The 23,651-nt window shown below is 35.4% G+C and overlaps 1 protein-coding gene across 1 annotated transcript in view; it reads left to right on the plus strand.

Annotated features, from left to right (window-relative positions):
- Positions 1-23,651, plus strand: part of SESTD1 (SEC14 and spectrin domain containing 1) — a 90,707-nt gene that overhangs the window by 44,015 nt on the left and 23,041 nt on the right. Inside the window, exons 5-9 of the mRNA XM_037044358.1 lie at positions 1,110-1,223; positions 11,665-11,778; positions 12,916-13,010; positions 15,437-15,492; positions 17,877-18,088. Of these exons, the coding sequence (XP_036900253.1) occupies positions 1,110-1,223; positions 11,665-11,778; positions 12,916-13,010; positions 15,437-15,492; positions 17,877-18,088 (591 nt within the window). The remainder of the gene's footprint in view (positions 1-1,109; positions 1,224-11,664; positions 11,779-12,915; positions 13,011-15,436; positions 15,493-17,876; positions 18,089-23,651) is intronic.

Here is a 23,651-nt window from a genome sequence, read left to right on the forward strand (position 1 = left end):
TTACTAGACAATGCAACATCAGATGGTGGTAAATACTAGGAAGAAAAATTCAGTGGTAGAAGGAAATTGAGTCAGATGGTGCTACTTTAGGTAGAGTGGTCAGGGAAGGTCTCTGAAGAGGGAATATTTAAGTAGAATCTTCAAATGAGCTGGACGAGGAGGATTCCTACTACAAGGCAAAGAACATCCCAGACAGAGGAAACATCAAGGGGAAAGTCCTGAGGTGGGAACAGACTTGTTACATTCTAGGAGCAGCAAGGTCAGCATCACTGTGGTAGAGGAGTGAGGTCAGAGGGGAGAGGTGAGAGGTGAGATCTGAGAGTCACTGTGGCCCTGAGCTTGCAGAGCCTTCCAGGCTGTGGTAAAGGGTTTGAGTTTTTTTCTGAGCATGAGAAAACACAAAGCAGGGATGCCTGCTATAGGATATTTCAAAGGCTGAGTAGGTTGGGATATTAGAAATGTAGGCAGTAGAAATGGGCAAATTTCAGATGTATTTTAAAGGTAGATTCTAAGGGGCTTAATGATAAAATATACATAGAATATTTATTAACTTGGCAAATGTTAATTTCCATTTTTAGGTAATAATGAATAGCCATATCTGGTAAATGTGAAATTGTATTTGTCAAGGATTAGCTTTGTCCTCTTCCTCAAGTTAATAATCATACAGAATTTTGGCTTCTCTGTAAATGGCATATAAGAAACTTACTTTGTGAGAAAATTGATTTTGTGTTATTTGAAGAATTTCTCAAAGATAATAGAATTAGAAAAAAATTTCTTGTCATAGATTTAATAATTTTTTTAACTAAGTTGTCTTGCAGTTTAATCTGTACGTATTCCTGTTTGAGAGATTGAGTAAAACAAAAGTAATTCACATGTACTGTGTATATTGCTATTTACTTGTAATCTTTTCTAAATCAGCTTGTCTTTCAAGTATTTCTTTATTGCTATGTATGTTTTGAAGTTTGGAGCATTTCTTCTACTTTATTATTTTAATTCTTCTCCAAAGGCCTCTTAAATAGTGAGCCTAATCATGAATTTGTAATAATTTATAACTTTAATAAACTATTCATTTTACATGTATAACATATTTATTTTTCTTTATTTTATAGAATGTTGTTCCAGCTGAGGTGTCCCTTGTGTGTGTGGTGAAACCAGATGAATTCTGGGATAAGAAAGTAACACATTTTTGTTTTTGGAAAGAAAAGGATAGACTTGGCTTTGAGGTAAATATAGTCTATTAAAAAAGCAGAAGTGTGTTATACTTTAAAAATAGCGTTTTGTTGGGATCGTATTGTTTGTCCAGCTTTGTATTCTAAGCAGTGCTTAAGCAGTGCCTAAGCAGTGATTAGTGAGTATAGAGTCAGCATCCAGATACTTGAGTGGGTTATGGTTCGTTGTCAGAGACCACAGATGATTCTTGTTTTCATTTCTATCGCTCTCTGTTAACTACTTTGAAGAAGTAGAAACTTTTTATTTAAAAAATTTATTGCATTACCACAAGGAAGTTTAAGTAATACTGGGAAACCCTAGACATTTGTGATTGAAGTCAGAGAATATTTTATATGATATGTGAATTATTTTTTAGTATCTGGTTTGGGTACATGCACACAATTGTCTGTTCTTTCCTACTGACATTTCTCTCTCCGTCTCACTTTCCTTGCATGAAAATACATCTTATTGTAGATCAGAAAAAAAGTCCTAAGGTGGGATACAAATTTAAACAAATCTTCATATTTCCCTTCCATAATCTGTTAATCTCAACTCCCTAGTCAGAGACTTGATAGATACTAAAGTTTACATAGGTTAAATAAAATGTGGAAGTATTGCAATGCACCACCCCTTACCCTATGGAATATAAAGGCTTGGAATGTGTATAATACTCAGACAATTAAGACTCATTTTGGACCTTGCTATACTATGTCATTTTTGTTTTCAATAAAGTCAGTGTCAATGTATTTTTGGTCTGGAGGAAAGGTCACTAGGGTGTCTTGGAAAAATTTAAGAAAGCCTAGTTAATTCTTAAATGAGATAGCTTGAAATGTCTTAAAAATGAGTGACTTTTTTTCTTTACTTAAAGTTAAGTTATAAGTTACAAGCAGTAAAGTTCATCCATTTTATTGTACAGTTCTTCGAGTTCTGACAAACACCAACATGTGCGTAATCACCATCACAATCAAAGAATCAGGAAATATCACTCTAAAAATTCCATTATTTTCCTTTGTAGTCAGTTTTTTCTTCCATCTCCAGGCCCTTACAACCACTGATCTGTTTTCTGTCTCTATAGTTTTACCTTTTCTAGAATGTCATATAAGTGGAATGATAATAGAATGTAGCATTTTCAATCTGGCTTTTTTTACATATGCATTTGTATTTGAGATTCATCCAGTTGCTGCTGGTATTGGTAGTACTTTCTTATTATTGAGTTACAGTATTCCTTTATGTGCTGTGACAGTTTGTTTATCGATTCCCAGGTGAGGGATATTTTGAGTTGTGTTCAGTTCTTAGTGATCACACATAAAGTCACTATAAACATTTGTGTATAGGCTTTTGTGTGAAGTTTTTGTTTTGAGAGGTAAAGTACCTAGGAATGGGATTGCTGGGCTAATCCCTTGCTGGGGTTAGTATATGTTTAACTCTATAAAACACTTCCAAAGTAGAATTTCAAAGCAGCTGTATAATTTTGCATTCCTACCAACAAAGTATGAAATTCCCATTCTTGTTGATATTGTCAGGTTTTTTTAATTTGTTTGTTGAAATTATAGTTATTCTAGTGAGGGCATAGAGGTGTATTTTTGGTTTTAACTTGCATTTCTTTAACAACTAATAATGTGAGTGTACTTTCAAGTTTTTATTTGCCATCCATGTACCTTCTTTGGTGGTGTCTCTTCAACTTTTTCCCTACTTTTGAAAAATAAATAAGGTCTTTTTTGTTATTAAGATTTGAGAGTTCTTTATGTATTTGGATAGAGGTTTTTCATAAGATACATAATTTGCCAATATTATATCTCAGTCTGTTGTTTGCCTTTCAGTATCTTAACAGCATTTTTTAGTATATTAACTTTGATGAAGTCCAGCCTTAAAAATTTTTTTTATGAATAACGCTTTTTGTGCCATAGCTAAGAATATGTTGCCTAACCTGAGGTCACAAAGATTTCTCTTACATTTTTAGGTTGTACATTTAGATCTGTGATACATCTGAGTTAATAGTTGTGTCAAGTTTTTATCTGATAACATATATTTCATGACTTTGGTTATTCTTAATTTTTTAAGTTTGTTTTTTGACTCAGTATATGGTCTGTCCTTATTTCCTTGGGCATGTGACAAGAGTGTGTGTTTTGCTGTGTAGTGGAGTGATCTGTACCTCCAAAGATGGTTCCTAATGTTGTTCAGATTGGCGTTCTGTGTGATTTTTTCTGTGCGTGTGTATGTTTCATTTGGTGTGTTTTCTATTAATCCATTTTGTAGTTCACTGTTTCTTTGGGTGTGTTGAGTTTGTTGAAGCATAAACTCATTTCATTTGTTACCATGTTTTTGTTTTCTAGAATTTCTATTCGATTCTTTCTTGTAGTTTCTATCTCTGCTGAAATTCCCCATCTGTTCTGTAGTTTTTCCATGAGAACCTTTAGCATATATTATAGTAATGCTAAACTGCCTACCTGATAGTTCTGATATCTGGGTCTGTCTTGCTCTGGTTATGTTGTTTGCTTTGTTTCTTGACAGTGGGTTGTTTCCTTTCTTGCTTTTTGTGTGCCTTGTTATTTTTTGTTGTATGTTGGACATCTCATTTAGGACAGTGGAGACTGAGGTCACTTGTCTTTGTGCTGCACCTGGGCCCATCCTATCTTTCACACAAGGCCTGTTAGTGGGGTGGGGAAAGGCTGCTGGGTGGCTTAGTCTAGTCAGGAGTTGAGTTGGGCCTTTACTGTTGCTGTTATTTTTCTCAGTGCATCACAGGCTTCAAGTTCCTGTGGCTACTTTGTGTTGAAGATGTGGGCTGGTTTGCCAGAGGGGTTTGTTTTTATAAGACCGGGTGGGGCAGACATAGGTTTACAGTTGTGAGTCCATGAAACAGTTTATTCTTGTACTATTATTATTTGTTAATCAGTGTATTATTTTCCAGACTAACCACTGTGAACCTACTTTTGCCCCACTGTTAGTGCTCCACCCTCAGCTCTTGGTTTTTCCTTTCCACTGTGTGCCTCAGAGAGGGCCTCTCCTTGCACTGCTGACTCGCCCTCAGCAGTAGACCGCTGGTACCAGAGAGACAGATGTCCTCTGTTGTTCTGATCAAGCCTCAGTCTTAGGCAGGCTCTGTGGTGGCGAGTCCCGGCGGTAGGGCCCTCTTAGCAGTGTTGCCCTTTCCCCAACTTCAGCAGGCCTGTGGTAATCTGGGCTCACGGCATATATGTGTTCCTGCCCACATTAGGATAGAACATTCTTTTTCCTTCTTCTAGTCGCAGTGGGGCTTTCCTTTTGCCTTCAAGTCATCACAGGTTGACATCTTTACCTCAGTTCCTGAAGGTTTTTGTTCTCTTGGAGAGATGACTTGACTCTGGTGTAGACATAGTAGAAGGGTACATGCCAGCATGTAAGGGGAGGCAGCCCTGGCTGCTGGATTACATGAAAAAAGTTTTTATCCTGATAATTGAATGGGAAATGCATCCCAAGGAAGAGAAACGGAAGTGTAGTGAGGGAAGAAAGTAAGAGCTGAGAGCCGGAGGCCTGAAAGTTGCCATGGTGAGGGAGTACTTCAGCCTGGGAGGACGGCTGTTCTGCCAGGGCCGGGCAGGAGGTGCTGCTCCAGGAGAATGCCGAGTGGACCGGAGGCAGTGCTCAGAACACTGAGTAAGGGAGAGGAGAGGAGCCCTTTTGTGGGAGCCTGTCATGTCCTGCTGAAGCACAGGCATCTGCTCAGAAATGCCCGGTTGGGGCTCATGCTTTATGAATTAATCGGGATGTGATACCTTGACTCTTAGAGGATAAAATAGAAGAGAATTCCTACTTGTCTTGATTTGATGTCATAGAAAGATGTTTTAAAACTCAAGTGTTAAAGCTTCTTTTGTCAACATACTTTCTGTTAGGCATTGAAGAGATTCAGCTATAATATTTGCCCACGTAAATAAGCACTAGGCACTTATTAAAAGGCTAAAGTTTTAATGAAATGAGAGTAATTTCAAATGCTGGTTAACATACCAACCGCCTTCAACTTCAAGGGACAGTTCAGCACCAGCCATTAAATGATACTTAGAGGTTTATTTAAAATTAAATTCAACATAGATGCTTGTTGAAAGTTATTTTCCTTGTTATTTGGGATCATTGGGGCTCTCGAAAGTGTAACTTTGTCATGAGTACTGGTGTTCCTGTAAGCCACAAGTATGTTTTACCTTATAGAATTCATCCATAGCAAAGATTTATTACCAGCCGTCCAATGTTCATCAAACACCCACTCATTTTTTTAATGGCCTCTTCCCACATGATTTTCTTGCCCATCACCCTTCCTAAACTTTTTTCTTCTTGATGAACTTCTATTAATTTCTCTAATAGTTTTCATTAGCCATGGAATATTATTCTGCCATTGCTTAACTGAGTATTTCTTCAGGTATCCTTCCTGCCTCCAGAATAGCTGCCTGCCTATTCAGTTTCCTTTTCAGCAACTCGGATATTCAGGTACTTCCTGTTATTCAGCATTTTACCTTGTGGTTTTGATAGATTTTGCTGGATAGGTGATAGTCTCTATAATGTGTCTGATGAGATGATAAATTTGAAGCAGTCCTAGAGGTAGGTAGTCTTTTCCTCAGATTGGGAGACTCATAAGCGAAAGGATCTCCACCTTCTCATTCTTTGTTGTCATTCACGAGAGCAAAAGTGTTATTTACTGATAATGATAACCAGCCACCATTCTAAATGGTTTTGTTCTCTTATCTCTTTTTATTACTGCATCTGATCCTGTTCTTTTTCTGAGGCCATACTAATGTTAGAGCCAGGACCAAGACTGTCTTCATGTTCCTCTGTCTGTTCTTCTTTCCAGTTTTTGCAGAAAGTTATTTTCCCTTAGAAAAACATTCTCCAACAAACAGAAACAAGCAAACAAATGCACACACACACATGAATGTGTACCAAGCACTCAAAAACGCATTTTAATTCCAAATCTTGCACACACAGTCTTAGCGTAAAATAAAATAAAATAAAAAGTAGAACATCCAAGTGCCTGGAGAGTAAAAGGGTTCAGTTCTTTGGGAATATGTCATTAGGAAAGGACACGTGTTCCAGTGACATGTGGGTACATGGGAGAGACAAGTCAGCCTTTTCTGTAAGTCTGATTTCAGGTTAAAGAAAACCTTCACAGATGTTTTGATTAAATACAATATAGTAAATATCTTTCTTTTCAAACTTGTTGAACCAAGGTATGTGCTATTTTTCTTGCCTTAACCTCTGTAACACAAATAAAATAAAAGAAAAACTAATATTTCTGTAGGGCTTACTATTAAAATAATTTCATGGTATTTGTTCCTTTGAAAGGACTTGACAAAGTGACCTTTTTTCCTTTTCTATTATACTCTCAATACAGTTTTTATCATAAAAGAAAGTGAATCTGTACTATTTACATATCAGTTAATTTTAGGAAAAACTTATAAGATAGATGCAAATAAACTTTTGCCACATATAACTGAATATGCAGATTTTCTTTCTGACTTATTCAATTTGAAATCTGTTACCAATGATTTTATATATTTAGGAACTACGAAGTGTAGAAATGGGTGTGTGTGTTTAATAAGATCAACCAGATTGGGTGGAAAGTGACAAGTGTTCTTCACTGGGCAAGACAAGTCATATGTTAGAGAGAATGGTCCAAATTAAATGTATGGGATGACAGCTCATCAGAATTCTGTCCTCTCAGAGCTTTAAAAGACATCATTGATAATTTAAGGTAGCCACTGTCTTTGGCAGATTGGGGAACTAAACCAGGAGTGAATTCCTTTAGGTTGACTTCTCTTAAGGTCAGTGAATTTGCGGCAGAGCTGGGGCATACATCTGGAATCCTTTCATTATAATATGCTGGTGCTTAACCCAGAAAAGGAATTTGTAAACAGTTGTGACTATTCTAGCAAAGCCTTTGGCCCTCTGAGCTATTATGACCAAAGGGGAAACAACATGTACATTCATTTAGAGTATTTTCAACAAAGATTCTAGAAACAAACCAGAAAACTTTAATGTACTTTTAATGAAAGCATTAGGCAGCTGTCTCTGGATTATTGAAGAAATAGAAAGCTTATTTCCTTTGTAGAACCTTATTTATTTTTATAGTCCCAGCACTAGAACACATAACTTTCAGTAAATAATGATTGTTGAACAAATTAATAGCACATTATTAAAATTAAGTTATAATATGAGGGACATGATAGAGGGATTTTTCAAGAGATATTATTACAGCATTATAACTACAATATTGTGCCAAATCAGGTACATTTGAAGAGCAGAAAGACCACTTACTGTGTTGTACATTCATTGTGTTTTCTATTCAGCTATTTTTTTCGGGAGAGAGTGCTTTGAAAATGTTATGTTTTCAGATGTGAATTGATGGTCAATTCAGCAGGTGGTTTATTTCCTCATAGAATAAATACATATCTCTTACTTTCTTTGATAGTATATATCTAGATGATAGATTTCTAGATATTTTTAGAGAAAGGAAAAGCCCTGGGATCTGATTATGTTTAATCTTTTAGTGTACAGGTAACTGCCTTGATCCCAAAGGGAGTTGGTGGCAGCTTAAATGGTGTCTGTGGCTTAACTCCATGTACTGTTTAATGTTTAACATCATGTCTGTCTCTAATAAGAAGCTGCATTGGAGCTAGAGGATAAAACTCTCTCTGACGAGTTTTTCACTAAGAAAACCATTTTCTGTGTTCTTTTGTTCTAATGTTTATTTTAAATTAGCTCTCACTATTATTTAAACAGGAAAACAGTAAAATATACTAAACTCCTCATACTAGAGGGCAGGTGGCAAACACATGGCCCGTGGGCAGAAACCTGCCCTCCCCCCTGTTTTGTCCGGCCCGGCGCCTTGTTTCTACCCAGCCGCAGCGTGGAGCTCCTTGCCCCTGGTTAAGGAGTAGTTACACTGATACAGTCCTAAAGTTACATTCGGCCCTTTGAAGGCAACCACCAGGCTGCGGCAAGGATGTGGCCTCCTGTGCAAATGAGTCTGATACTCCTGTCTAGAGATAACATTAAATTGTCATTTAGTATAGACAGGCTTTATACAGTTTGCTATTACTAGACTAACCAAAAATGTAATCTGATGTTCTGTATCTTATTTCTTTCATTTTTCAAATAGAAAAAGAGAATCACATGAACTCTCAGCTCCCTATCCTTACCACCTCCAGATTTCCCTTTGTTCTCCCTCTGACCTCCTTGCTTGCTGCCTCAGAAGAGGTGCCCTTTCCTCACTCTGAGCTTGAGGCTTTAGTGTGTTTCTCCTATAAGTCACTTCATTCTTCTCATGATTCTTTTCTGTTTTTAGTTTTTTAATATGGAACTTGGTACATATTTGTTTAAAAGGTGTATACCAAGCTTAATAATAATATAAAAAACCATTTGAGTACTCACCACCTAACCTAAGAACTCAAATACCTATAACTTGACGTAGTCTTGAGTGTCCGTCTCTGATCCCATTCTCCTATCCCCCATCCCTTACCACCTAAATTATTTGTATTTACCCATCTTCTGTTTATGTACTCATTCTGATTGTGTATTAAAAACTTAAATGCAAAGGACAAAATCTTTAGAAGGAAATAGAGGGTATTTATCTTTTATTCTTTTATATCTATATCTATAGAGTTATTATTTAGGAATAGTATTCTAAAGTAATATACTTAGGTTTATTTTTTTAGTTTTAGAAAAATGGTATAATTTTAGTTTTCACTAAGTTGCTTTTTCTTACTAATTATTATCTGAGATTCATGAATATTCTTGTAGTAGATACACAGCTGATTCATTCTCACTGCTTAATGTTATTCCATTGTGTGAATAAAAACAATGTACTTACTCTATTGATGACTATTTGGGTTGTTTCCATTCTTTTACTCTTATAAATGACGCTTTATAAACATTCCTGTGTATGTCTTCTGATAAACACGTGTAAGATTTTGTGTGCAGATTATCCTGGCATAGGTCATAGAAATGTTTCCAATTTCAAGATAAGGCCAAATTGTTTTTTAAAAGGCATTTTAATTTATATATCCACTTGCAGTGAATAAGAATTCGTGCTGGGCTCTGGCGGGGTGGCTCAGTTGGTTGGAGTGTGCACTAAGGGTTGCGGGTTCGATCTCCAGTCAGGTCACACACGTTGTGGGTTCCCCAGTCGGGATAGAACAGAAGGCAACTGATCAATGTCTCTCTCTCAAATGTCTGTCTGTCTGTCTGTCTGTCTCTCTCTCTCTCTCGTTCTCATTCTGTCTCCCTCCCCCTTCCCTTCCTTCCGTTCCTTCCCCACTTTCACTTTAAAATGAAAACATATCCTTGAGTTAGGATGAAAACAGAAATTTCTTCTACACTACAGTCTTGCTAACTCTTAATGTAGACTAACAAAAATATTTGTAAATCATAGTGTTTTCTCAAAATTGTCCTTGGGTATCTATGTTATTTTAATCTCAAAATGAGTTGAGTGTGTGCCCTTTATATCTCAAAGCATTTAAGATTGAAGTGATCTGTTATTCGATTTTTTTTGATGAAGCTTCTTAGACCATGAAGCTAAGCAAACTAGTGTATAGATCATCAGGGCAAATGTGCTGACGTTACTAGAGCAGCTAACTGAGGCTCCAAGGCTTTACAGGACTTTCTGGAGAGCTCAGGGCGAGTAAGGAGCACAAAAGTGAAACTGATTTGAGGGCTAAAGTGTCTCGCACCATTACTTACAAACTTGCACAATATGATTAGTTAATAAAAGATTTCGGACACTTAGAACTTTATTGGTTTTTAAAACTTGAAGCTGTCTGGGCCTGGTATATTCTTTCTGGGAAGATTTTTAAAAAAGATTTATAGTTATTTATTTTTAAATATTTTATTACACAAATTATGAACATAAAAAAGTAAACAATATTATAAATTAACTCCCTAGCCTCACATGTCTTCATTGAAAATTTATTTAGCTCTACAGTGGTCTCTTAATTGATTCTATAATTTATATTTGAAATCTTTTAAAGTTTAGAGTAAAAAGATTATCATTTTAATATGTAAGTTTCAAAATTATGAATTCTCTGACCTCCCTACTTCTTAGTTCTGGTTTTCAAATTAAATTATTAGTATATCCCATGTTTTATTCTATTACAGGACATATTTTGTTAATATATAATCAAAGGGATGTTAGAGAAACTTCATATAATTTATTTTGTTTTATTTTTTTTATTGTTGTTCAATTACAGTTGTGCTCATTTTCCCCCCATTACCTTCTCCTGCCCTACCAAGCCCCACCTTCCACATTCAATCCTCCCCTAGCACCCAGCCCCGGTTACCTTTGTCCATGGGTCCTTTGTACAAGTTCCTTGACTTTTCTTTCTTAGGAGCTTTTCACAAATTACAATAAAATGATAGACTTGTTACTTCCTTATTACACAGTGTAATGCAAAAGTACAATAAAATGCAAATTTCTTCGATTGCTAGATTTATTCATTCGTGGTTACCATTTTAGTGTACTTTTTATTATCATTTTAGTGTACAGATTTATTATTCATTTGTGCTTATCATTTTAGTGGCTAATTTTTAGGCCATATGGAAATTCTTTGCTGAATATATTGTGTTAAAGGAATTTTTTAAAATAAATTATGCTTCATTCATACAATAGCATGATTAATTAGCAATAAAAAGCTATAGCCTGGCTGCTGTAGCTCAGTGGATTGAGCGCAGGCCTGCGAACCAGAGAATCGCAGTTCGATTCCCAGTCAGGGCACATGCTTGGATTGCAGGCCAGTTCCCAGCAGGGGACATACAATACATTGTGTGTCCTCAGCAGAGGCAACCATACATTGATATTTCTCTCCCTGTCTCCTTCCCTTCCCCTCTAAAAGATAAAATAAATAAAATCTAAAAAAAGGCAATAAGTACAACATAGATGCATCATATTATGTTAATAAAAGTATTCAGATTATAAATGTAGATGCTTTATGTTTTATTTATTATTATTGTTCAGTTACAGTTGTCCTGCCCTTCCCCCCATTGTTCTTCCCTCCCTTGCCCCGCCCCCGCTCCCACAGTCAGTTCCTCCCCATTGTCCGTGCCCAGGAGTCTTCTATTCCTGTTGCTTGCTTTTCCCCTTCTTTTCCCTGTTATCCTACTCCCCGTGCCCTCTGGTCACGGTCAGTTTGTTCTTTATTAAAGGAATTCTTATTATGAAGAAATTATTAATACTGATAAAACTGTAAGAATACTTCAAGCTACTACTTAGTGTTTGTTTTTTTTTACTGTGGTATTTATTATAAACAGTTAATGATAGCATTTATTAGCAATAGCCACAGTTTATTAAATTGATATTAAATGTATTAATTATATATCATCATGGTAGAAACAATACATAATTTTATCTCCTCATCACTTTTATAGACAATAAAAAGTGGCTTACTAAATGTTTCTTTTTTTTCTTGTTTTTTATCTTTCTTTTTACTTTTATAGGTTATTTTAGTGTCTGCCAATAAGTTGACTCGTTACATAGAACCTTGTCAGTTAACAGAGGATTTTGGTGGAAGTCTTACCTATGATCACATGGACTGGTTAAATAAGAGGCTGGTTGGTATCTTACAGTGAGATAAAATGTTATTACATGTAAATAAGATATATTTTGGTCTTTATCATTTTAATCAACTAAAGTGTAATTAACTAAACCATAGATTGTTTTCCTCTTTATGAAAATGAAGAAATACGGTGTATACCATATACTAGTATAGTGCTTGAAGGCAAATACTCTGTAGTCAGATGCACAAGTGTTAGCTATTACTGTTGTCATTCATAGCATTATTAGTCAAAGTTGTAGATCTTTTACGGAGAATAGGAGAGGAGCATAATTTCCTGGAAGGTAATCTAGTTGGTACACTATTCTCAGAGAAAATATTGAAACATCAATTTGATTTGGAGAGCAGTTGGCGGGTTATGGTTTACATTTCTGAAAATGTATCTTTGTCAGTTTTCTGAAATTGGCTACTCTGTGTAATACAGCATTATTTAATGAAACTCCTGGGGTCTAAAAAAATAAATTTCATATTAACTCAGTCTGGATTATATGCTAATTTTATTGAAGGATAATGAAGTTTTAGATATTTCAGAATGGAAGACCAATTCTGTTTCCACTATATTTGAACAGTGTCATCAGTCAAATGAATGTCTACTTCATTTTAACCAGACTTGCCCAAATCCCTTTTTGGAAACATTCTAACAACTCACATTAAAATTACAACCAATTTAATTTTATGCTATATGCTTGTATTTAAAATTATTTAACCATTACATTTAACCATACAGATTGGTAATAGAATAACATAAATAACATAAAGAAATGTTCTGTAACTGGAAGTAGAGGGCTAAAACTTTTCTAAATACCATTTATGTAGTTAAAACTGTTTTTGGTATGGGTGTTTTTTAAGGATACATAAGAATAAAAATAAAATTGTTGATTGAGGAATAAAAATAATTGTATAATATATTTAAATCTAAAAATTTCTTATCCATTGAAACTATTCCTTGTTTTAGAAAGTGCTTTAGTCTCTCCTGTACACGGTTGTGCCCTGATGGTTGAGTGGTACCAAGTGAGATCCAGGAAGGCAAAGGGATCCTGCCTCGCTAATTCCGGTGCTCTTATCTGAAAATCCTTTTGTACATATTAACTTTTACGATTATTCTTAATGTGTTGATAAAAATTTCATATTGTAGGTTTTTGAGAAGTTTACAAAGGAATCTACATCATTATTAGATGAACTTGCTTTGATTAACAATGGAAGTGATAAAGGAAATCAAGAGAAAGAAAGGTAGGTTGCCGGAGTCATGCAGTTGTACCCTTGCAAAGCTATAATTAATCTGATAAAAGATACCTCTGTTGTTAATGCAAGCTAAAAGAACTAAGGTAAGCAAGTCTCCAATAAAAATAGACATACAAAATTTGAATTAAATTTTTTAATTTTGAGAATTTGCTTTACATGTAAAATTTACTTATTTGAAGCAAAGTTTTTTTGTAAGATACTTAATTTGATGACTAGTAATAACTTTATCTTTTTCTGACATGTGTAAAATATTCATTGGAAAGGACGTGTTTTCAAAGTGAAACTATTTGCTACCTTTTAATAGTTTTATTTTGCTTGAAAAGAATATGGGAAAAGTTACAGTTTCAAATAAAATTCATGTAACCTTACTTAAATACCTTAGCACCTAAATGCCTGGCTTGTAGAACTCCCTTGTTCTTGTGAAATATGTGATATTTGTGAGTTCAGCTTGAAGGATTTAGTGGTTTATGACACTAGATGAAGTAATTGTTCAGTTGTGTTGTCTAAATGTAACTACTTAGGTAAATCACTTTAACAGGTTTTCGTTGAACTTCATAACCTTAATAGTTTCTATTTTCCTGTTGGCAGGCCAAGTTCCTCTCCCCAGGTAGAAAGCACTTTAGGACACAAATTAACTCTTTCTGGCCTCTCAATAACAGAATGGTCACTAAAACAGTAATTTTTTAATAGGAAATCTGAAAGAATCAGTATTCATCCTTGTCCATCTCTTTTGAATCAGGCCTTACAAATGCAATGGAACTTTGATAAAATTCCTCTTGTTATTCCATGAATCCAAATATAGTCATGTATCAATCAACAAGTTTGATGTTCCTCATGAAAATCCTGCTTCTCATGAAAGACATATTAAAAGGGTGCCTAGAGAAAATGAGCTTTGGTCATAGGGTTTAATGCTGAGAAAGTAGTGTAGTAAAGAAACCTGTTTAACTGCTTTCTTAGAACATCTTGTGTTTACATTCCCGTGCACCCCTTTTTTTCTATCTAATAATATCTTGTTTAGTGTTTTAGAAATTCTTTTGGTATATGTTGGTTCCCATGACTCTATGAAGTATTAAGTAAACTGTTGTATTTGTCAGAACCTCCTAAAGGAACTCAAGTGTTGTTGCTTAGTCTCTAAAATGTCAGATGGTAAAGTCCCTGTTGTTGCAAATTTTCATCATGTTTATGGCAGCCATGAGGAAGGATCTAGGCTATATGAGACCTGAAGGCCTAGATCAGTAGATGAAAGTGAAAGGTTTAGAGCAAGGCTTCTCGATTACAGCAGTGAGGTCTTAGACTTTGATTTGCCATCTACCCTTACCTTTCCTTCATCCCTGCTCTCCAAATCTGTTTAATAATAAAGGCCATAGTCCAACACACGTGAAGCATTATTAGTACACGGAAGAGAGTACAATTGCTTGGGACACACACATATGACTATTTACAGCTCTCAAAGGTTGCTGTAGACAAGTCAACTTTTTTTTCTTTAAGATTTTATTTATCTTTAGAGGGGAAGGGAAGGAGAGAGGGAGAGAAATATCAGTGTATGATTGCCTCTCATGCATCCTCTGCTGGGAACTGGCCTGCAATCCAGGCACATGCCCTCACTGGGAATCGAACCACGATCCTTTGGTTCGCAGGCCCACCCTCAATCCACTGAGCTACACCAGCCAGGGCTGACAAGTAAACTTTTGATTAGCTAGTGACTGCATACATTTTTAATGTTAACATTTCTGGGTTATAAAGTTACAAATTTTATTTTGAAACAAATATCCAGCGAACACTACTAAAATGGATTTTTTGATATATTTGAAATAATATTATAATTAATAACAATGAACTGTTTTTCCAAATAGTATATTTTGTGATTTCTCACATAGGTATTTTTTGAGAGGTACAAGTATTTAATTATTTCTAATGGTCTTCCTAATGCTTAAGAGAGAAACTCAGTGAAAGACAAATGCCATGTGATCTCACCTATAAGTGGAACATAATCAGCAAAACAAACAAGCAAGCAAAATATAACCAGATAAATTGAAATAAAGAATAGACGAACAGTAACCAGAGGTCACGGAGAGGGGAGTAGCAGGTGAAAGATTGGAAAGGGTAGTCAAGGAACATGTATGAAGGACCTATGGGCAAAGCCACAGTGGGGGAGGATTGAGGCTGGGAGTTCGGGGTGGGTGGGGCAGGGGAGAGTGGTGTCAGGGCAATGGAGACAACTGTACTCGAACAATAATGTAAATAGATACATAGTGTAATGTAATTTAAAAAATAAATTCCCATGGTAGAACAGTATACCTCAGATTTTCATACTTGCATGTACCTGTTTTGATGTGTATGTGTATAAAGGATTTTCTTCAGTTTTATGGATAGAAATAATAGCTTTTAAAAATTATTGTTTTGGTGCTTGCCAGGTCTGTGGATTTAAACTTCCTTCCATCAGTTGATCCTGAAACAGTTCTTCAGACAGGTAAGATGAGAAAAACGTACTGATTAGTAATAAACATAATCCAGTAAACCAATCCTGTATTGGTTGGTTCATGAAATAAATATTGGTTGAGCGTGTACAGCGGGTCTTTGAATAACATCATTTTGTTATAACATCATGAGATGCTGTAAGAACTTAAATTGTGTTTATATCAATTAGTCTGTGGCAACATTGGTCTTGTTATATCTCCTTTTGCTTAATGTGGGAGAGCCTATCGACAGTACTTAATGATGAATTAATTACTCTGTATTATGTGGTAGAAACTCAAAGAAAAAAACTTCAAACTGCTTTTTGGTTTAACCAAAATGTTAATTTACAACATTAAACATAATAATAGTGATAAATTGCTAAATTAGCTCTTCCTTGAAATAATTGTATTTCTTATCTGTAAAATGGAGATAAAAAATGTTTATTCTGTTGGATTGCTAAGAAGATTATTGAATACTATTACATTCCAAGATTGGGGTTTTTTGTATTTTTATATTTTATTCTCCTAACACCCCTTGAGATTATTAGAATTATTTTCTCTGTTTTGTACTTGAGGAAGCCAAGGCTTAGAGATATTAAAAAACTTGGTCAAGATCACATAACTATTAAACTTGTCACATAGCACTAAAAACAGGTCTAAATCCAAAGCCACTGGCTGTACTGTTTTTATAGTTGCCTTTGTAAAAATACTTAGCACTTTGCAAAGGGCTTGCACATAGTGTGTCTTTGCTGCTGCATGGCATGTAGTATATGTGTAAATTCATAAAAGCCATTAAGATAAGAGTACATTTATTTTTCTGTTTTGACAACTGACCCTTAATGTTTTCCTTGTGGATTCCATTTCCGTTAGAGAAGTAGCAATACATAATGATTTCAGAGGCTACGCTTTGAAACCAGACTGCTGAAGTCTCAACTCTGGTGTTATTGTACTTGTTGTATTACCTGCATGATGAGTCACTTAACTTTCTCATGTCTCAGTTCCCCATCTTAAAATTGGGATGGTAACTATCTATACTTCACTGGGTTGATCAAAAGACAAATGAATTAACATATGTAAGGTATTTAGAACAGTGACTAGTACCAGCAAAATCAGCTATTATTGGAAAGTACATTATAAGTTAAATTAAGGTATTTTTACTTTAAAAAATTTCATTGTTTTCTGCTAGAATCTGTGAAACCACTACTAGAGATATTTGGGCTGGAATATATGTCTATAAATGTGAGTTTACATATATAAATAGAATAGACTTTGCATAAGTCTTTAAAATAATTGTTCTTCCAATTATAAAATGTAATGGAGAATAAACACATAAATTCTGAGTATTTTTGTTGCATTGATTCAGTCGTCCTAAGCTTTTTTAGTACAATATGTCTTAATTTCTTTTCAAGAACAAAGAAGTAATCATAATCTCTTGAGTGTTTAAAAGGTACAGTAGATGACTATCAGTGAAAATACAGGGTGGGGCAGAAGTAGGTTTACAGTTGTGAGTCCATGAAACGCAAGGTTCTTCTTGTATTATTATTTATTGTATTCCATATGAACAACTGTAAACCTTCGTTTGCCCCTCCCTGTATTAAAAGCCATTTAAATTTAGGACATTTTCTTGAATAAAGGTGAAGATGAAAGAATTTAGGTATCTGCATTTTTGGTGCCTGAATAATCATTGAAAAACAATTTGTTAATTAGTATATTTTTAAAATTGTTAATATACTTACAGCTTGAGATGTTACACGTTCTGCAATTCTAATTTCTCAGGAATGGGTGGATATTTCTGCTTTAGTTTGCTATAATTGAATAACATTGAATGCAGTTCTTTGGCCTCTCATGATTCAAAGTAATATGTTATAGATATTATTTATTTTGTACCAGTAATAAAGACTTTCTACCTTTAATCAAATATTTGCTACACCATCATTTTTTTAAGGAGCTATAATTAAAAGTATGAATTAATACTGAAATCATATAACATATTGCCAAGTATTGATTTTTACTATCAGACAGAAATTCCAGAGTGTAATTGTGCTCTACAGGGAAGAGGACTGGTTGGCACAATATCCTGAGCAGTGAATCCACCGATTAGAAGAATTGTGATAAATATAGATAAAATATATATGCACCATATATATTTACTATGTAGTATAGCATATTTAGTGTATGTATTTGTGATATCTTAAATAACACATAAGTATACCATATTTATATATGTATACATATATATGCATGCATGCAGTTTTCTCTTTATGTAAATTTTAAAACTATATTTCAGTACTGGGTAGGCAGACATATAGGTAGGTAGGTTCTAAAGATAAGAGACTGGAATTGAGAAGAATTATATTTATTTATGGATACTGATTATGAGTATCTTTTATTGTTAAAGGGCATGAATTGTTATCCGAATTACAGCAGCGTCGATTTAATGGCTCAGATGGAGGGGTGTCATGGTCTCCTATGGATGATGAACTACTTGCACAGCCACAGGTTATGAAATTACTAGATTCACTGCGAGAGCAATATACCCGTTACCAGGAAGTTTGTAGGCAGCGTAGTAAGCGTACACAGTTAGAAGAAATTCAGCAGAAGGTGATGCAGGTAGGTATCTGCTTTGAATATATTTAACTCTCTTTAATTATAAGTGTTGTGTTTTTTAAAAAATAACTTTTACTCTGACTGATTTTATGCTGAGCCTTATTTATGCAAACCTTATTTATAGAGAACCTTAGATATATAAAACCAGACTCTAAGCTATTTTTAGTTATGTGTAGTTTTACAAATAGTATTTGCATTAAGGTTATGTTCTTTCTAGAATAATGACATTGAGCATTCAGCTCACACCATTAGAATGAACTTCAGAAAAAAACTAGTTGTTGAAAACGTGGTCTCTGTATTCTTACAATAAATAACATTTTATTGTCGATAATTTATTTCTAATAATTTGTTAATTTTTTGTTAATTTGGGCATTGAGTTTTTCTAGCAAAGTGATAAACTGTAGTATAAGTAAGTATAGTATTAAATTTTATTATATGAAACTGATAGAAGCCTTTCAATGTATTTATTATTTATAAATTTTTAGTTACCTTTATACTAAAAATCAGTGCCAAGGCATTTTTCTTATTTAGACTATGTTCTGAATTTTTGTGCTGCACTATTAAGAGGTAAATCTTAAAATAGTTTACTTAAAAATCCAGATTAGAAATGTTTTTATTAGATTTATTTATTCATTAGATAATTATTAAGTGCTTCTTACGTAGAAGACATTGTGCTGGCTGTTATAGAGGGTATAAAGGCGGACTTGGCATTTGCTATCATTAACCTTAAGGAGGGTAGAACGTTGAGTGTCGTGAGGTTATGACTGAAGTTCTCTGGGCATTTGTAGGAGCACCTACTCCTCTGGTCGCAGGCAATCTAGGAAAACCTAGTGGAAGAGGTAGTACTTGAATTTGTCTTCCAAGAATGTGTGATTTCACCAGGCACCTTTTTTAGATTTAAAAGAGTTAGCATTTTGTGGAGGATAAAAAACAGCATGAATAAATAATAGCAGCATGAAACCCCAGACTCTATCGAAGAAAAAGGAAGCAGTAAAGCACCATCGGGAATTGTTGGCCATCGAGAAAAAATTGTTGGCCATCATAGACAAAAACCATGTTCTGAATCCTAATTCTTCCATATATTTATTGTGTGGTAATGGTTACATTATTTAGCCACCTGAACCTCCATCTAACTTCCTTTTTTCCCCTTCCTCTCCTTCTTTCCCTCCCTTCCTTTTGTTATTACTAAAACAGGGATCCTAAGTCCACTTTCGAAAGGTTTGTTGAAAGAACCCAGAGCTTGCTTAATGGCAGCAGTTGTGTTTACTTCAGTCAACTAGATCTAGTCAACAAGTCTACTTTCTGTTGTTGGCATACTTTTTTTGTAAAAAACCAAACAGTAAATGTTAAGGATTTCTGAATTACATACAGTTTTTCTTGCAGTTATTTAATCTGCAAGAAGTTATGTATTTTTCTTGCAGGCTATTTAATCTGCCATGGTAGTGCATAGACATTCTGTAAATGAATATGTATGGCTATGCTCCAATAAAATTTTGTTTACAAAACCAGTGGCCTCTAGTTGAGTGATACCTGACAAGATCATCAGGATGTTGTAAGTACAAAGGCTTGAAATGAGGCAGGAGCTGGATTGTGGAAGATCTTGATTTCCAGGTAAAGGGATTTAGGTTTTATCTCATGGTGACGAAACTAAAGATTTCTGAGCATTAATTATATGTAACTTTTTAAATGCAGTGTATTCACAAGTTAAAGACAGCTTGTATTAAGTCCAGGTAAGCTTAGCCAGTTACTTTAAGAGTACAGTAGTCCTCCTTTTCTATGAGGAATATGCTTCAAGACTCCCCAGATGCCTGAAATCATGAATAGTACAGAGACCTAAATATACTATGGTTTTTTTCACATATTTACATACCTTTTCACTTAGAGGAAAGTACCTTTTCAATACTTTATGGCTTCTTTTTAGCCTGTCCTAATAGCCAGCATCACTGCTCTCACACTTTGTGGCGCTGTTAAGTAAAGTAAGTGTTGTAGTTGGACGCAGCACTGCAATACCATGACAGTGTGATAACTGAGAAGGCTAAGTGACTAATGGGCAGATAGCACATAGAGTGAGGATACACTGGACAGAGGGCTGACTCACATCCTGGGTGGGGCAATGGAAGATTTTATCACACTACCCAGAACAGCACGCAATTTAAACTTATGAGTTGTTTATTTATAGAATTTTTCATTTTAGTTATTGGACCACTGTTGACCATGGATAACTAAAGCAGCAGATAAAGGGGTATCTTTGAAAACCGTAATGATGGAATAGCATAGTAGTATCAAGTCACCCAGATAATCCGGGTTCACCCTTTTCTACCATTTTCAAATTGCTTGACCTGGGGAATGAACTGTAACGTCTTGATGCCATAGCTTCCTCCTCAGTCAGCTGAGGATAACAATAACAGCAATAATAACACCTACTTTTAATTGGGCTTTCACAAGGATTAAAGAAGATAATTTTTGTAAAATGGCTAGTGTTTGGCACATAGTGACTTTTCTATTAGTATCTATTATTTGCTCATTCAAATATGAATGTGTATGTCAGTTGTGACATTGTGCTAGGTGGAATGTAATGGTGAGTGAAATAGACAAAGTTCTCACCTTTATGGTGCATGACTAAAGTGTTGTAAAATTGCAACCATTCAAGTTCCCAGAAGGGAGACTGCTGGGACTAAGGGTGAGAAAGAAGATATCAGAGGTGGGTCATTTTTATGGCTTGCAAGATTTGATGGGTAGTGGGGGTATACAGTTACAAAACACTAGATGGTGTTTGGGTTTACGTATAGGTGGAAAAGAGTGTGAAGAATCAAGAATTTAGGTTTAGATATGTTGAATTTGAGGTGACTTGGAGACATCTAAGTTAAGATGTAGAAGGGTAGTTCTGAACAAGTCCAGAAGTCAGGGAAGTCTGGGCTGGTGACATTTGTCATTTGTATATGAATAGGAATCAAAGGCTTTGAAAGGATGAGAGTTGTCCACAGAAGGAGCTGAGATTAGATGAGAAGTGAGCCTGTTAACTGAGCTTTCAGAGACTCTTCTATGTAATGGTAAAGTAGAAGAGCATATTCTTGAAAAGTAGGCAATGGAGGATTGGCCAGAGTTGAAGAAGGAAAACAGAATTCTGCATCCAGGAAGCCAAAAGAAGAAAGCGTTTCAGGAAAGGAGTTGAAAGCCTTGTCAAATGCTGCTGAAAGACTGAATAAGACTCAACATGTCCGTTAGAATATACAAGATTGAGGTCATTGGTGAACACAGAACATGAGGGGCAGGGCCAGAAGCACATCGGCATGAATTCAGGAATGAGCAAGTTGTGGTGGAGGAAACCCTAAATACAGTTGACTCTCAGAATTTTATCTTTGAAGGAAAGATAAGCAATTGACTAGTGCCTAGCAGTCGTAGAAGAGGGGTTGTACTAGTTTACTAAGGCCTTAGACAACAGAAATATGTTCTCACAGTCTGAAGGCTAAAAGTCCAAGACCCGGGTGGTAGCAGGGCTGATTCCTTCTGAGGACAGTGAGGGAAGGATCTTGTCTTCTCTGTGCACATCTTCTTCCTGAGTCTCAACATCACCTTCCCTTGCTACCTGTGTCCAAATTGCCTCTCCTTTTAAGGACACTGGCCATTTGAATAGGGCCACTCTAACAACCTCATTTTCATTGAATTGCCTCTTTCAAGACTCTACCTTTAAATAAATATGGTTACCTTTTGAAGTACTGGGGGTTGGAATTGGTGGGGTGGGGAGCACAATTCCGGCCACAGTAGGTGTCAAGTGTAGTGGTTTTGGTTTCTTAATAATAAAACTGTAAGAGCTTTAAAGCCTAATGGCATGTATCTATTTGGAGAAAGGGGTTCGATATACAAAAGAGAAAGAGTAAATTAATACTATCAAGTTCCTGACCAGGTGGAAGTGGATGGACTTTGAAGCACAGTTGAAGAGATTAGCTTTAGAATGAAAGAGGGAGAACTCCCCTTTTGTAAAAGAAGGAAGGGTGGGTCGGGTGAATCCAGAGGTGCTTCTGTGTGTAAGTCAGACATCAGGAAGATGGAGCTCTTGTGTGATGTGGCCTTCTTTTGCAAAATGAGAAACAAAGGTCATCTGCTTGTGGTGTGGGTTCAGAGGCAGATAGTAGGGTGTTGCTGAAGAGAGGAGTAGAGGTTTAGACGAGGTGGAGGCGATTCCAGATTTTCTTTGTGGAGACTGAAAGAGTGAAATTACCACAGACATATAGTTGTAGTTTTAGGTAGGTTGATACTGAATTTGTGGTGGAACCTTTCTGGCTTGTCATACAACCCTAACAATTTGTGGCTGGCTGTTGAGGTGCAGCGCAGAGATGATAATTCATTCAGCATTTGTGCTTTGCTACCTGGGATCAGTGGCTATGATAAAAAGATGAAAGGGCAATGGAGTTAATTAATGTATTGCCACATGTGTTACTGAAATGATGGGCCAGCTCAAGGAGATACAGAAGAAATAGAGAAGGGAGATGATGAGAATATTTATAGTGGTGGTGATGATGGTAACAAGATTATTGTTAAAAACAAACTTCACTACTGTTCAGTTTTCTTTATGAGCATTAGTTGTGAATTGGTTAGAACATTAATACTCATCCTCTAATGGTCCTACACTTGGTCCATTTTAGGGAAAGATCTATTTCCCTCACTAAATGATTACTTAAATTTAGCTGTGTGGTAACATATATTGATCATGTCAGCACACAGAGAGCATAAACTGTAATGTCTTCAGTCTTGTAGATTTGAGGAAAATGGAATAAAATTTTTTTGTTATATGACAATAATCAAAGTTGACTATCTCTGCTTATATTAAATTAGCAAAAATTGAATTTTTCTAAATTTCTTTTTTCACTGACTTATCCCTGAAAGCGTAAAGAGAAATCAATATCTCTAACAAATAAACTATATGATAAATAATACCCTTTATAGTTATCAGTCCCTTATTTCCCACAGTTCAAATTGGTAGCATAAGACTTCATGTGGTATGCAGGTGTTCTCCATGCTGTTGCTGCTTACTTCATGCTTTCATTCATTCATTCATTTTTATTTATGAAAACAAAATGAAATTTTTTTCATAAATTATGAGACAGAGAGGGGAAAGTGATGGGAGAGAGAGAGAAACATCGATTTGTTGTTCACTTATTTATGCATTAATTGGTTGATTCTTGTATGTACCCTGACTGGGGATTGAACCCAACAAGCTTATTAGCATATTGAGGCATTGCTCCAACCAACCGAGCTATGTGGCCAGGGCTGCTGCTGCTACACATAAAAATTAGACATCACATACTTCTGGGTAGGAAATAATGCCACTTCCCTGAAAAATGCTCTTGTGATTCCTGTTATTTATTGTGGCAGTAATTATTGCAAGCATTGCAAATGTTATTTCTGGAATCATTCATGTGCTTTTTCTTGTTTATAGAAAGGAAACACAGAGGCAAAATAGGAGTTGCATAAGTGTACAGCTAGAGGTTATGTGCCCATTTCCTCATATTCTTTCACCGGGTCAGATGTTTGACATGCCCTTCTGCCTGACGTGACTTCATATACT

Source organism: Sturnira hondurensis, unplaced genomic scaffold (assembly GCF_014824575.4).
Source record: "Sturnira hondurensis isolate 20B ecotype Veracruz unplaced genomic scaffold, ASM1482457v3 Scaffold0004136, whole genome shotgun sequence".
In the NCBI taxonomy this organism is placed as follows: Eukaryota; Metazoa; Chordata; class Mammalia; order Chiroptera; family Phyllostomidae; genus Sturnira; species Sturnira hondurensis.